Raw genomic sequence first — 13,954 nt, 5'->3', positions numbered from 1 at the left:
TTGATAATTACCAACGGATTTTACCTATTATTGACAAAAAATTATCACCGATTTGTCTAGCATTGATAAAAATTTTCATCAGTAAATTCCGTTGGTGATACTATTATCGACAGAAATCATGTTATTTCCAATGAAAAATTTCATCAATAAATTTCATCGGTAATTACCAATGGATTTTATCTATTATCGATAGAATGCTATTACCGATTTATCTAGCACCAACAAAAGTTTTCTTCGATAATACTATTACCGATGGAAATCATGTTATTACCGATGAAAAATTCTATCGATAAGAGCTATTTTTCTGATAGTATACCACCTAACATTTAAATGGTTAAGATTAATATTGACCTAACTTTTCAATGGCTAGGATTAATCCTACCAAACAGATGTTAAGTGCATAATGGAATACCAGTGGATTTAGAATTTAAAAACAAAATTCCTCGAAGCTGGTAGAGCAAGTGTTTTTGGCAGAGGGGTGAGTTACAGAAGAATTTCTTCGAGCTTTTCTTGGTGAAGGAAGTGAGTTGGAAAATGATGGAAGGTGAAAGTAAGATGCGGTAAGTGACACTAATGGTGGCTAAAGTGGTTGTGTTAATGGTGATGAAGCAAGTGCTCTTGATGGAGGAGCTTGTAGGTGTGGAGCCATGGAAGCATTCAATAGATCATTAATTTCCTGTCCAAAGAAGTGAAAAAGAAATAAAAAAACTACTAAAATTTGGTAGAAACATCCTATCCACATTTACTACAAATTACGAAAAAGAAAATTAATAAAAAAATAATATATCTTTACTATTACAGCTTGATTAATTCACCAATGGCTCTCCATAAAAAGAAACTAAACTTTCAAAATATGCAGAGGGCATAACCACTCTTTCATGTCGTAGGAGTACTTCACTAAAACTTTTACTCTCTGGATAATAGATTTGCAAGTTATCTCCACAATGGCAAACAAAAAAGGTTCCATCTTTGAGTTCTGTTATTGGAAATGCCAATGGAATTTTATAATTCATCAATTCCCAATCAATACAAAACAGCTTCTCCCAAATTCCATTGCTTTGATTCATTATCCATATATTCAGCTGCAGCTGCAAGCTTGATTCTGGTAATATTAGACACAAAGAGTTTCTCAAAGACAATAACCCCATAAAATGCCGCTTATATTGATCTAAAGAGGCTTCAATGCAACAACTTGGATGCGATATTGCTTGGAATTTCTCGGTATGGAGATCGAAAGAGATGATCACCTCAGAAGGGTTAGCATGTCTATCGTCAAGGATCCAGTGAAGTGCTCCATCGACATAAGCAGGCTGTTGTGCAGGCCTAATGAAGTAAGCAACTTCACCAATGCCTCTCCACGAAGCCCCAACATCTGAATTTAATGTAAAAACCTCGCACTCATGATTATGATTTTCATGTTCTCCTTTAGATCTAAACAATCGTATAATTTTGCATTCTTTTGTAACCTGATCACGACCTAACCCTAATAAGTGATACCTACAAAATAATTGTCCTGCAAAGAAGATATCAAAATAAGTTTTCTTTTAGTGCATGTAAAAGGGCTAGAAAGCAAATAACATACTATATATCAACATAATCAATTTAAAATAAAAAATAAGCCACGCCAAATTAGAAATTAAATTTTAAAATTCTTTGAAAAAATAACAATGATGTTTTTCCAAAGGTAAAACAAATTATTAAAAGAACCATACACAATCCTTTGTCTCTAAAATTAAAGGCATATATTATCTCTATAAAACAAACATACCTGTTCACAATGGATTATCAAAGCTAAAGCTAATTTATTAGGTGACACAACTTTTGTACATTGAATTACCCTTAATTTGATAATATTTGAACGCATATGAGAGGCTGAATGTTCAAGCAAATGGCAAAACAAGAGCTTTCTAGCTAGGATATTAAGAAAATTGTTGCCTAAGAAAGTGTTCCTTGTAAAAATAAACTTAATCATCATATTGTTTATTGATGATTTAAAAGTAGCTTCAATTCAGTATCACATCTTTGTATGAATTAAGTAAAAAAATAGACCTCTCAAAAGAGGCTCAAATACCATATTGAAAATGCTATTTTCAAATCATGTCAAACTATCATGTAAGATTGTAAAAAGAGATTACTTGAGAACATAGGTCTTTTGTGAGCTAAGCTACTTGTTAATAATGATAAATAAAAATAGTGTTTGATTCAGAATTTTTCTGACGATATTCATTTATAACATATATAAAAATTATAATAAATTTAATCGACGAAAAGAATGTTCAAAGAAAAAAAAATTTTATTTATCAATCTTTGAGAGTACTATTCATGGATGCCATAATTCTTTATTTGAATTCTTCCTTGAATAGACACACAAAATTTTGAATTCTTTTTCTCTCTAAGATCACCCGAATCCTTCTAATTTATCTCTTCCAACTATCTAAATCAAATCATAGTGAATTCTCTATTCCAAGGCAGAATCTTTTTTTTTTTTTAATTTTATTCCATTCTATCTGAACATAAAAACTGGAAAAAATACGTACCAAAGCAATCAAATGAGTAGGAAGTAGCAAGGGAGGATTCCACCTTTCCAATCTGAAGAATCCGAAACTCTCTAGTTCCAGGATTGTAAACAAAGACATTAGTTTTCCCATAGAAGCAAAGAATCCCATCACAAGAATTCGTCATGTAACAAACATCTGGTGGAAGATGACAGATATTCAAACAACTTCGTTCGAAACTTTTCCTGGTTTTCACTCCTCCTTGGCCTTCAACTTTAACATCGACGATGGACACGGATTCCAAAACTATGTCGGTTTTAGATCCTGTAGAGGCAAATACAAGCTGAGGGTAATCTTTCTTCCGCTGGTTTTCGAGGTGTTGTTCGACGAAATCAGGGTTGATGAGCATTGATCGCCAATGCTTTGATACGCATTTGAATCGTAACAAAGACTTAGCAGGAAGGGTAGCTAAGATTGAAAGGACGAGATCTTGAGGCCAGTTATCCTTCTTGATTTCCAGGCTTTTTCCGACGTGAGTTGCCATTATTTCTCTGTTTTCTTCGTCTCTCTCAAATTCTCCCTATTCAATAGAGGCGGCCATGAAACGGTAGAATAAATCAGATCCTTTTACAGTACTACCTCAACTAGAATTCTGGATTTTAAAACCCACCTATTCACTTTTTCCTATTTCTTCTCCCGAAAAATACGTGTAGTTATTTTTTTTTCCTCTTACATTTTAAAATAAATATAATTTTTTTATTCTTAAAATTTATTTAAATAATTAAATTTTTATTTTTTTATACGTATAAAAGATTATAAGTATTAATATTCAAATTTAAAACCTCTTAAATATTATTTTTTATAAATAATTATATAAATCAATTAAATTAAATTTTATATTCTAAATTTTTTTTTTGCTCGTATAGTATATGCATATAAGGTTAATATTAAAAAATAATTGAAAAATGTAAAATTAAAATTACTATTTCTAAAAAAAAAAATTTAAAATCACTATTTCTTATATTAAAAAATAAATCTAAAAAAGTATCTTAGTACCTACTTATTAGTTTAAATGAACATAAAACTTTAAAAACAATAGTTTACATGAACGTAACGTGGCCACTTACACCTTTTATTTCATACCTTTTTGTTAATGGATAAGATCATATACTTTATTATCTTTGAAAGTCAGCGTTTAAAGTTATATATTTTAAAACCGCTGGTATGTTCTTTTATACTTAGATATTATTTTATTCAAATTTAAAAAAAAAAAAATTACTTTCTTGTTTTACTTTTGTGCAAAAATAAGTAAATTTGAAATTTAATTTAATTAATTTATTTGATCATTCTTAAAAGATATTATTCAATAAATTAAAATAAAATTTTAATAGTTATAATATTTTTTATTTTCAAATTACAAAGTCGAGATGTGATTGATATTTTTATATATAATGATCTTAGTTCAAATATACATTATTTTTAAAATGCAAGTTTATATTATTTCAATGTAATTCAAAATGAAAAGAAAAATAGGTAAATTCAAATATCTTAAAAGGGTATTTTAGTTTTAATTTTAATTTTAATTTATTTTTATTTTTTGTGTGCAATCTTCAAGGCCTAAAAAGTGGAAGTGGACTTCACACCAACGTGGGGCCAAAGATATTCAAACTCCCGTGAGAAAATCAATGCCTGAAACCCCGTAAACCCATTGACTTGGTATATCCTTACCAAAGCCCATTCCTCACGTCATGACACCTTCCTTCTTTCCTTTTTAAATTACAACAAATTAAAGTAAGCATAAAATTTTACGTTTATGTCCTTCTTTTTTTTAAGCAACAAATTAAGAAAATATATATGTTATAAAAAAATTAGTAAAATTAAAGTTCTATTTAGATAAACTGTGAAATTAAATCTGTTGAGATTGAAAATACTAATTAAAATGAGATTGATTACTATAACAATGAAATTAAAATTAATTTTGAAAATAAGTATTTAAATATAAACACAACGGTAATATTATAATAATAATAAAATTAATTATTAAAAATATTAATTTAAAATTTTTATGTAGTAAAAATTTTAAATTATTAAATATTTATAAAATAATTAATTAATTAATTATTAAATTATTTTTATGATAAATAATAATTTTATGAATAAAAATAATTAAAAAATAATGTTTTTATAACATTAATTAACAAAATTATGTTATATTTTTTAAATAAAAAATTAAAATAAAAGATAAATTAAATTATAAAGATATTTTTATCTCTTCAATATAATTGAAAGAATAAAAATTTTTTAAAAAATAAAAACAAAACAAAACAAAAACAGTCCATCATTAGATCACTGGACCCAAAACAACCAGTGAGAAAAGGCAAATCTTCGCACTATAGCTGAAACATCCAAACTGAAGCTCAGTGCGATCTACACAAATTTTCATAAAAAAACGTAATCCCACTAAAAGTATGTTGAATCCAAATCAAGTCTAAATAACACATGTAAGTAATCATGTTGTGAACAAAATTTTCTCAAAAAAAAAGTTATGTGCAAAATTCCCTTCATTTCTAATTAATGGTACGATCAAATTAAATTGATTTTAATTTCATTTTATTAAGAATATGTAAAATGCCATTTTTCACGTCAAGTGAAAATAATTATTTATAAATTTAAATTTTAATTAAATTAATTTTTATAAATATTTTTAAATGGTGTTACTCAATATATCTAAAATTTAAATTTCAATATTTATAATTTATTTTTTTATTCAAATTATGATTTTTTTTTGTAAAAAAAAATCATGTGATAACTTATATGAAAAGGAACAGTTAACTTTAGTGGTTAGGAAAGGGAAAAAAAATTTTAAAAATGGTAAAACTATCTAATTTTTCATTTTTCTTTGCTTTAATGTCTAATTAAACACATAGGTTCTTATTGCGTGTAAATTTAATTATTTAATTAAATTATAATTTATTAATTAATTATCAAGATGTAATTATTAATTATTTAAAATTGATTATAAGTAAATAATACTTGATTATAAATATAATTTAAAAAAAAAAACTTAGCACGTAGATGAATTAAAACTAAATTTAACTTCGATATAATCTTATATTAAAATTTTAATCTTTTTTCTAATATTAATGTTCAATTAGTATAGAAGAGTTTATTTTTAAAATTTTATTGTTTTTATATAATAAAAAGAAGAACACTATCTAATAAATTAAATATGTAAAATAAAAATGGCATTTGTGATATTTTAGGCAAAAACCAAGCCCCAAGCCAAAATCCCGAACTCAAACTATAAAACCGAAAACAAAATTGAAAGAAATGAAATAAATTAAAAAACACAGACCAAGAATATCTCTCACCTTGTCTGAAGCTCTCAACTTTCTCTTTCTCTTACAATGTCTGAAGGTGGTTTAACGGTTCTTGACGGTACTCCTCTACGATCACTCAATCTCTTTTTACCACAACTTGACGGTGCCGTCACGGGAGCTGAACTCCTCGAAATCGCTGACTCCAAAGCCTCCAGCTCTCTCTTTGGACTCTCATTGCCTCAAAACATCAAAGCCTCCGCTTTTTCTCATGTCATCGCTGGCGATGTGGATGATGGCGTTACTTTCCGGCAAAAGGAGATCGCCGGAGAAAAAGCGTCTAAGGTTCTCTCTGACTACATCTTTGCCATTGCTGATGAGTTGAAAGGTAAAGGAGGATTAAGCCAGCTTGACTAATTGATAATCGAGATAATCAAGAGAAGTTTTGATTTTTTGGGGTGATTTTATGATCTGGGTTTTCTTTTCTTTTGGGTCGTTTTGACTTTTTATGATTGGTTTTTTCCCCTTGACTTTGTGCCGTTTTATCAAAAAGCTATACTTTTTGGCATGATTATATGATAATTTGACCTTGGTTCTTTTTTTTTTTTTTTGCCTTGGGTTATTTTGATTTTAATTATTGATTTTTTTGGTTGATATATGTTTTAGATGATCCACTAGTGGTGTCAATATTGGATGGGAATACTTTGAAGCTATTTTTGGAGGATGAAGATGATTATGCTATGTTAGCAGAGAATTTGTTTACTGATTTGGATATAGAAGATAAAGGAAAGATAAGCAAAAGTGAGATAAGGAATGCTCTTGTTCACATGGGTGTTGAAATGGGGATTCCTCCTTTTTCAGGTTTCTCCCTTCATTTCAAATTTCTTTTGCTGTGTAGTTCTTCTATACTATAATATTGATAACTTTGATCGTATGTGATCGAATTGAATGCAATTGGTGAAAGTCATTTACGGATCAAACATCCCCATATTTAAACCAATAATGATTTTTCTGATAAGGGATAAATTAAGAGAATAAGGCCATTATCTTTTCCTTGCATCCACTTGTGCTGGTTGTTTGTCATCTGAAAGGGCGTGTTTGACACCATAATTTAAACAAAAGAATGGCATGCTATGTGGAAAATGGAATTCTTGCACTATGTGAATTGTTCATGCAGCATAACTCATACATTATATTCATGAATTTAACTTGTTTGAGCATACGTTTTGGTCTCCAGCATCATCATTATGACTAAAAGTTGAGACATGAGAGCTTCTTCTTGTCCTTCTCTCCCATTGCTTTGGAAGCTGTATTGCTTCTGTAATTATGATATTTCCTTTTACTTTTGTGGCATTATTAGCCTCGGTGAAACACTACAAAAAAACCATCACCCTAACTGGAAAGAATAATGAATGGTTGCATATGTGTTATGTAAATCAGTGGCAAGCATTTATCCATTCTGGAGCTGCTGAACGAATAGTGATACCTGGCAGCAGATCAGAGGTGCTTTTAGTCACTTAGCTTGTTCACCATAATGGACTTGAGTGTCTATAGAAACTCTCTTCATTATTCTTATATGTATGCATTATGAAGTTTCCCTTTACTTTTGCAGCATTGATTAGTGTCTGTGAAACACTATAAAAACCATCATCCTAAATGGAATGAATGATTAATGACTGCATATTGGTGTGTAAATCAGTGGCAAGCATGCATCCATCTTAGAGCTGCCCCATAAATTAATGATACCTGGCAGCTGACCAGGGGTGCTTTTAGTCACTTAGGTTGTTCCCTGGCAAAAGGAGTGCCTTTTTTTTTTTTTATGGAGTTTGGTGGTTTCTATGATGAAACAAATAGTATAATTCATGGAGGTTTTGGAAATAAAAGTTAACATATGATGTTAAGTCTGAAGAAGAATAGGTTTCTGATCAGCATAAAAGTTACTCACTTCTTAATCAGTTCTTAAAAATATTTTATCGATCACCGATGTCAAATATTATGATATTTGTGCTCATTTCCAGCAAAAATTGACAAGACTAACTATTCTTTGAACAGAATTTCCTCTGCTAAATGAAATCTTAAAAAAGCACGGAGCTGAGGGCGAAGAAGAATTGGGCCAAGCACAATTTGCTGAATTACTTCAGCCTATTCTGCAGGAAACAGCAGATGCATTGACTGAGAAACATGTTGTTATCATCCAGAACATCAAGGTTGTCAATGGTTCTAAGCTAAGAAAGGTAGACCTTGAACTTAATCTTGTCTTCTTCTTATTGTATCCCTAATATGAAAAACATTTACTTTTGAATTTCAACATGCAATTACTAACCTTTTGTACTATTTCCAGTTAACAAAAAATGAGGTTTTAGATCCACAGGGCTTCACCACTAACTACGGTGACAAAACTCCGTTCTTTAGGGACAAAGAGATCAGTAGAGAAACTTGGATTCAATTTTGGAAATCTTAGAATGTGAATAATTAGGTTTCCATATCGCTGATCCTATGCAAGAATTATCAAGTTTTCATACACGTAAATTCTGATGGTTTTCATTTTAAACATTGCAGCTCTTGGAAGATGAGAAGCAATTCAATGATGTCATACAGGGGATCTTGCAGGAAAAGAAGAGTGGAAAAGATGAGCTAGGGAAGACAGAGCTAATCAGGAGTTTCCTTGAGAAACATGGAAAAGATTTGGGATTGCCACCAGCTGAATCTAATGAAGCTGCAATTCTTCTCTATGATGCCATATTTTCTGAAGTAGAGAGTGAGGAAAATGCTGCACAAGTGGATGATGAATTTAGGGAATATGTGAAACAAATCCTCGAGAAGTTTGCGGAGCAGCTTGAAGCCAATCCTATCTATTGTAACCTTGACGCTTAAGGGAGTGGCTGCACTACAAATCCGGTTCTTCGGTTGTCTGAGCCTGTTCATATTTATCCAGCATTTGCTTCTCTACACGGGTTGTTATGTTTATATTTATCTACCTATTAGAGATTGTATACATGGTGATTCGGTCTTTGTCACGTCTTTGATTCACACACTACTTTTATGACGACTGCTACTGCCCAAATCCCCTCACTGTTTCCATTACTAGATACTCGTGCTTTTTTTAAGCCTACATATGTAAGAGAACGCCTTGTATTAGCATATTGCACTTTGGGGATTCAAATAACAATTCGATGGAGCAGAATTCTACATTGAAAGAATTTGAGTTTAGTCATCAAGTGGTAAAGATGACTTGAGATCTATTCAATAATTCATTGCAAAGTTCACACTGATGACAGTGTTCCTACTGATACTGATCATCTATCAACTCAACATACTAACTTTTTTGTCATTGGCTGGGGATAAATGTAAGAAACTAGTGCAAATTAACCGGCAAAGTAGACTAGGAGTGCCTCTGATAAGTGCTGGTGAGATGCTATGACAGCAAAAGAAAAGCAGAGATTGGGTTGATTCACAACACTACTTATCAACAGCCAAAAAGGGCTATTAGAAGAATCACCACATGCCGGTTAATCCTATTGGCAATTGCTGAATGTTCTGTCATTTTCTGCCTTTCAATGAAAAGCACTTGAAACGAAAAAGGCTTTTAGATTACATTAAAGCCACTATGCTACCACGTAAACCAGATGACCTCCCTAACTTTTATCTGAACTTTAGCCCTTTCAATTAAGCCACGTCGGCTATTATCCTCAGCATTATTTGAACCACGGATTCTGATGACTTGAAGAGCTTTCAGCTGGTCACCATCTAGAATTAAAACACATTAAATCATTAGAAAAAGATTCAGCCCCAGATATTACCAATAAAGGTTGAAAAAAATACCTAAAATATTTTCTTGAATGACAATGAGGATAGCAATCTCAAGCTTTGTCGGGAAGAAAGTTAACTTGAGATCAAACGGCAGTAAAGAACAGAAAAGAGAAATTAAAAAAAAAAAAAAAAAGTGCTTTAGAATATTATGAGGGAATATCCCTCACGTGAATACGATGTTTTGGGCTCCTTCAACGTGGAGGATGGAGATCAGTGTTTATATATTCTATAAATTGTTATCCACAGCAAGAAACATGTAAGGGACCACCAGTTAACCCCCGTCTGTTCCCCTTTATTTGCATAGAGCTGGTTGCATTGTATTAAGATTAAGTAATGAATTCATATAAACCATGAAAAATAGCTAAAGAAACAATGGTTTTCTACCGTAACCCGGTTGACAGCTTCATAATCACAGCGAGTTCATATAAATGACTGCTAAACAAAGTCAATCTGAATCAATGCTCAAACCCAGAAACGAATTTTATTATTTAAAGGCTATTATGCCTAAAATATCATCTTACAACAGCAGGCTACCATGGAAAGCTATTTTGGATACAGCGGGAGCATAAAAGCTCCCCCTTAAAACTAAATCATAGTGAACAAACTAAATACCAAAAATAAATAGTCAACCTGACATTCATTGATGCATTCATATGCAATGCCATTAGCATAGCTATACCATAATAAAACTTGGCTTCAAAGCAACTACACAAGCTCTACGAGTTCATTCTTTGCCATCAGCAGCACGAAGTGAGCCCAGTTGAACCGGTGCTTGAGTCCCTACCACCTTAGATGACCCATAAATAGACAGGTCAATGCCTTGAGCCTTCTCTTTCTCGATTTGTTCCTTAATCCAGAAGTATGTAATTCTCAGCCCATCCTACAAAACAGCAAAATCAGATGCTCCATAAGGAAAAGAGGCACTTGATAGAAACTAGGCAATAACCAGTGAAAGGGATGACTTGGGACTTTTCTACTTTACTGTACATATTCTGTTGATTATCTTTACTGGCAAAGCAACCACACCATTTGCCAAAGAGGGAGGTCATGAGAAATCTTTAAACTAGGAAAATCATGTGCGATAACATAATTTAGTTACCTTCAACCTCATTGTAGGAGCCCAACCAAGTTTTTCTTTGATCAATGTATTGTCTGAATTACGACCACGGACACCCTCTGGACCAGGTATATGATGGATTGGAAGCTTTTTATCCTCAAAGCTAAGAACAATCTGCGCCATTTCATTCATGCTAACCATCTCATCACTTCCAATGTTCACAGGCTCACGGAAATCTGACTTTGTCAATCTGAAGACATTAAGATATATATAAAAAAAAAAGAGGTTGACCACTAAGAAGAAGAGTATTTTCACCTTCAAAATGAGAATAGCAACCTCAAACTGAACTCAACCAGCTAGTAAATGCCAAAACACATCTATAAGTTTTTCATCTACAACATAAAAACAGTACACAAATAAATTCTAATCACCAAAATCATAACTATCCAAATGGCTAAAAACACATTATACAAACGAGACAACAAATATTGGTTCAGGAGATAGAAAACTTCTTTCCAAACAATTTTCTAATATGTTTGATACTACAAGAAATTTGCCCTTCCTTTAATAATTATATCTATCTCCAACTAAATGCTAAAAAGTGGAAACCACTTTTCTTCTAACTGCATTTAAGTACTGCAATAGTTCATAGCAGGCAAATATCAAAAGTTAAAGGTTTGTGGTGATATTTAAATTGCGTACTCAACTAAGGTAGCAAACTACAGAAACAAGATCAATCAAGCCTATTCAATTCCTTTCTCATTTACATTAATATTATAAGCTAAATCCATGCACATTATCATTTATTATAACCAAATCCTTTGGGTTTTCCCTCTAAATTTGTTGCCCAAAATATGAGTTTTTGCTGGAGGAGCTTTGAAAATTGCCAAATTTTACCTAAGTACACCTTCTACGCATTCATCAATGAAGGTGAAAGATCTTGTTTGAAGCCCATCTCCCCACATCTCAAACTTGTCAGTGGAAGTAATAGCCTTTCGGCAAAAGGCAGCTGGAGCCTTCTCTCTTCCACCTGTAAGACAGATACATGGAAGCGACAAAATTAGTATGTTTCAAAAAACGCAACAAAATACATAAGCACTCACCAAAAGTAAGAGTTTACCTTTCCATGTTCCAAAAGGGCCATAAATGTTGTGGAACCTTCCAATGCGACACTCAATTCCAAAGTCTTTGGTGTAGTGCTTGCACAACTCCTCTGTTGCAAGCTTCTCCAAGCCATAAGCATCTTGAGGCTAAAACCCATGTTTAAAATATGAAAATCAGTAATTATATCACATTAACTAATCAAGCATAAGATTACTGGATAGTAGTTAATGAATAAAAGTCACAAACCTCAGCAGGCCAGGCATCAGACTCTTTCAAGCTCACATTAGTGTCCAACTGCTTAAATTCAGGATAGATACAAGCACTGGAGGCATAGAAAAACCTAAACAAACCAAGATATCAAGTTTAAACCTACTGTAAACTTAAGCAGAATTGCAATGAATAAAAGGCAAAAACATATAATGCAACAATCCAACAAACCTCTTAACTCCACTGATCCTAGCAGCCTCGAGCATGTTGAAACTGATCATTGTGTTGTTGTACATAATGACAGAGTGGTTGGACTGAATGAAACCCATCCCACCCATATCGGCAGCAAGGTTGAAAACATGATCCACTCCTTTGGTAACCTTCAAGCAATTGTCCATGACTCGAAGATCAACAAGATGGAATTCATGACAAAACATATCTTCTGTCATGTGCTCATTCTTCTTCCAGTCAGAAGCAATGATGTAATGGCCTTCACTCTTCAGACGTCGAGCAATGTGGGAAGCAATGAACCCACCTGCGCCTGTGATAGAAATTCGGAGTTTCTCAGACGGCCAGTAGGGCTCCCTCTCCAGGGCAGCATAGGTGTAAGCACCATAGTTGGTCCCATCAGCACTTCCCATTCTGCATATGCTCAATTATGAACATCCGTTAGTTACAATTTATGCTTGAATTTTGAAGAAGCAAAAGCGGGATGCAAACAAAGCACCAAATTAATGCTACAAAACAAAGATCAAAAAGAAAATAACAAGTTGAGAATGCTACAACAATTTTACAATCTTAAAAGAGTAAAGATCTCCACTTTTAGGGGAAAATCAAGCAAAAATAAGTTTATGAACGAAATCTTAAAAACAGTAATACCCCAAAAAGAAAAGGGAAAGAAAACTAATACAACTTACAATATATTCAAGCGTTCATGTTTCCATGTATTACTTTAGCTAGTAAAAAAAATTAGCTAAAGAATTTTATATTATCATCCATACAACTTAAAAAAAAAAAAAGTTGGAAAGGAGTCCTAATTTAGAATAAAAGTACAGGAAACAAATCACTGCAATCCTCCAAAGTTAAAAAACCACATCTTGAAAAGCAAATTTTTTTGGGACTTGACAAGCAAATCTTAAAGCAATAAAAGTTATTACTAAAATCAGCTAATTTGCCTAAAACTTACACAGAAAGGGAAAAAAGGAACAAATGTTAAAAGAATATGAACCTAAAAATCCTCAGCCTTAAAGCATGGGAGAAGAGAATCCAAAAATGTGAGGCAGAGGCTAAATAAACATGAAATTTAAAACAAACCCAGAAAAGTTTAAGCCGTAAGTAATGAAAAGAAGCATTGAGAAACAAAAGAAAATAGAGACAAAGAAACCTCGGAAACACAGCACTGAAACAGGGCAAGCAGAGATATATACCTGAAAAGAGTAAAAAGCTGGCAACTTTAAAGAGAAAAGATAATGCAAGAAAGAAACGGAAGCAAAATGAAGACAGGAGATGAACGGGTATGAATTGAGAAGCCTGTAACGCTCTCCTTTCTATATATAGAGAGAGAGCCTCAATAATGGGGCAGAATGCTTATCAAGGCCACTAATTTTTTTATTATATATTATTAGCTATAGTTTCCCGTTTTCGTTTTTACTATTTTATTTAATTTTGAATATCTTTTTAGAAAGATTTGGAGAGAGAAAACATATGTTGGAGGGAGGATTTGTCATTTTTTTTAAAGGAGAATATTTCATTTCAAAGTGATAACATGTAAGAAGTTTCAATGATATATAAATTTAGTCTTTAAAAATAAAATATTTAAATCAAATAAAGGTATATCATGTATTTTTTAAATTTGATAAATTCAAATATCATATGAAAATAATATAAATAAAAAATATAAAAATAATATGATTTAAAATTTTAATAAAAATTTAAATATATTTAATAAAATAAAAAATATTTTA

At 31.7% G+C, this 13,954-nt stretch overlaps 3 protein-coding genes across 5 annotated transcripts; 1 reads left to right on the top strand and 2 right to left on the bottom strand.

Moving 5' to 3' along the window:
- Positions 1-238: 238 nt before the first annotated feature.
- On the bottom strand, positions 239-3,108 carry LOC111277890 (F-box/LRR-repeat/kelch-repeat protein At1g09650-like). Its single transcript, XM_022864320.2, has 2 exons — positions 2,538-3,108; positions 239-1,513 (listed from the first exon to the last, which is right to left on the bottom strand). Exons 1-2 carry the CDS (start codon positions 3,037-3,039, stop codon positions 807-809), a joined length of 1,209 nt encoding a protein of 402 aa, XP_022720055.2. The 5' UTR covers positions 3,040-3,108; the 3' UTR covers positions 239-806.
- Positions 3,109-5,825: 2,717 nt separating this feature from the next.
- Positions 5,826-9,012, top strand: LOC111277182 (uncharacterized). The gene is made up of 4 exons (XM_022863420.2): positions 5,826-6,200; positions 6,479-6,673; positions 7,865-8,046; positions 8,372-9,012. Exons 1-4 carry the CDS (start codon positions 5,903-5,905, stop codon positions 8,684-8,686), a joined length of 990 nt encoding a protein of 329 aa, XP_022719155.2. The 5' UTR covers positions 5,826-5,902; the 3' UTR covers positions 8,687-9,012.
- Positions 9,013-10,073: 1,061 nt separating this feature from the next.
- LOC111277180 (GDP-mannose 3,5-epimerase 2-like) lies at positions 10,074-13,513 on the bottom strand. Of its 3 annotated transcripts, none has more exons than XM_022863418.2 (7): positions 13,375-13,513; positions 12,222-12,632; positions 12,030-12,123; positions 11,800-11,929; positions 11,577-11,709; positions 10,722-10,929; positions 10,074-10,502 (listed from the first exon to the last, which is right to left on the bottom strand). In XM_022863418.2, the coding sequence occupies exons 2-7, from the start codon at positions 12,629-12,631 to the stop codon at positions 10,347-10,349; spliced, it is 1,131 nt and encodes a 376-aa protein (XP_022719153.2). In that variant the 5' UTR covers position 12,632; positions 13,375-13,513; the 3' UTR covers positions 10,074-10,346. The 3 variants fall into 3 exon arrangements, with proteins under 3 accessions (XP_022719153.2, XP_022719152.2, XP_022719154.2); XM_022863417.2 differs by having other exon boundaries at positions 13,418-13,513; XM_022863419.2 differs by having other exon boundaries at positions 13,177-13,386.
- Between the last annotated feature and the right edge of the window lie 441 nt (positions 13,514-13,954).

This window comes from Durio zibethinus, chromosome 7 (genome assembly GCF_047325235.1).
Source record: "Durio zibethinus cultivar Kanyao isolate XHJ-2024 chromosome 7, ASM4732523v1, whole genome shotgun sequence".
In the NCBI taxonomy this organism is placed as follows: Eukaryota; Viridiplantae; Streptophyta; class Magnoliopsida; order Malvales; family Malvaceae; genus Durio; species Durio zibethinus.
This window is presented reverse-complemented; position numbering and strand designations above follow the sequence as displayed.

What these genes read in the sequence shown, in the direction of transcription:
- LOC111277890 (XM_022864320.2), bottom strand. Translation starts at nt 3,039, where the DNA reads ATGGCAACTCACGTCGGAAAAAGCCTGGAAATCAAGAAGGATAACTGG. An exon ending in CTACTCATTTGATTGCTTTG is followed by an intron (nt 1,514 to 2,537) that starts GTACGTATTTTT and finishes TCTTCTTTGCAG; the next exon opens with GACAATTATTTTGTAGGTAT.
- LOC111277182 (XM_022863420.2), top strand. Translation starts at nt 5,903, where the DNA reads ATGTCTGAAGGTGGTTTAACGGTTCTTGACGGTACTCCTCTACGATCA. An exon ending in GGGGATTCCTCCTTTTTCAG is followed by an intron (nt 6,674 to 7,864) that starts GTTTCTCCCTTC and finishes TTCTTTGAACAG; the next exon opens with AATTTCCTCTGCTAAATGAA. An exon ending in ATGGTTCTAAGCTAAGAAAG is followed by an intron (nt 8,047 to 8,371) that starts GTAGACCTTGAA and finishes TAAACATTGCAG; the next exon opens with CTCTTGGAAGATGAGAAGCA.
- LOC111277180 (XM_022863418.2), bottom strand. Translation starts at nt 12,631, where the DNA reads ATGGGAAGTGCTGATGGGACCAACTATGGTGCTTACACCTATGCTGCC. An exon ending in AGGATCAGTGGAGTTAAGAG is followed by an intron (nt 12,124 to 12,221) that starts GTTTGTTGGATT and finishes TGGTTTGTTTAG; the next exon opens with GTTTTTCTATGCCTCCAGTG. An exon ending in CTGATGCCTGGCCTGCTGAG is followed by an intron (nt 11,930 to 12,029) that starts GTTTGTGACTTT and finishes CATGGGTTTTAG; the next exon opens with CCTCAAGATGCTTATGGCTT.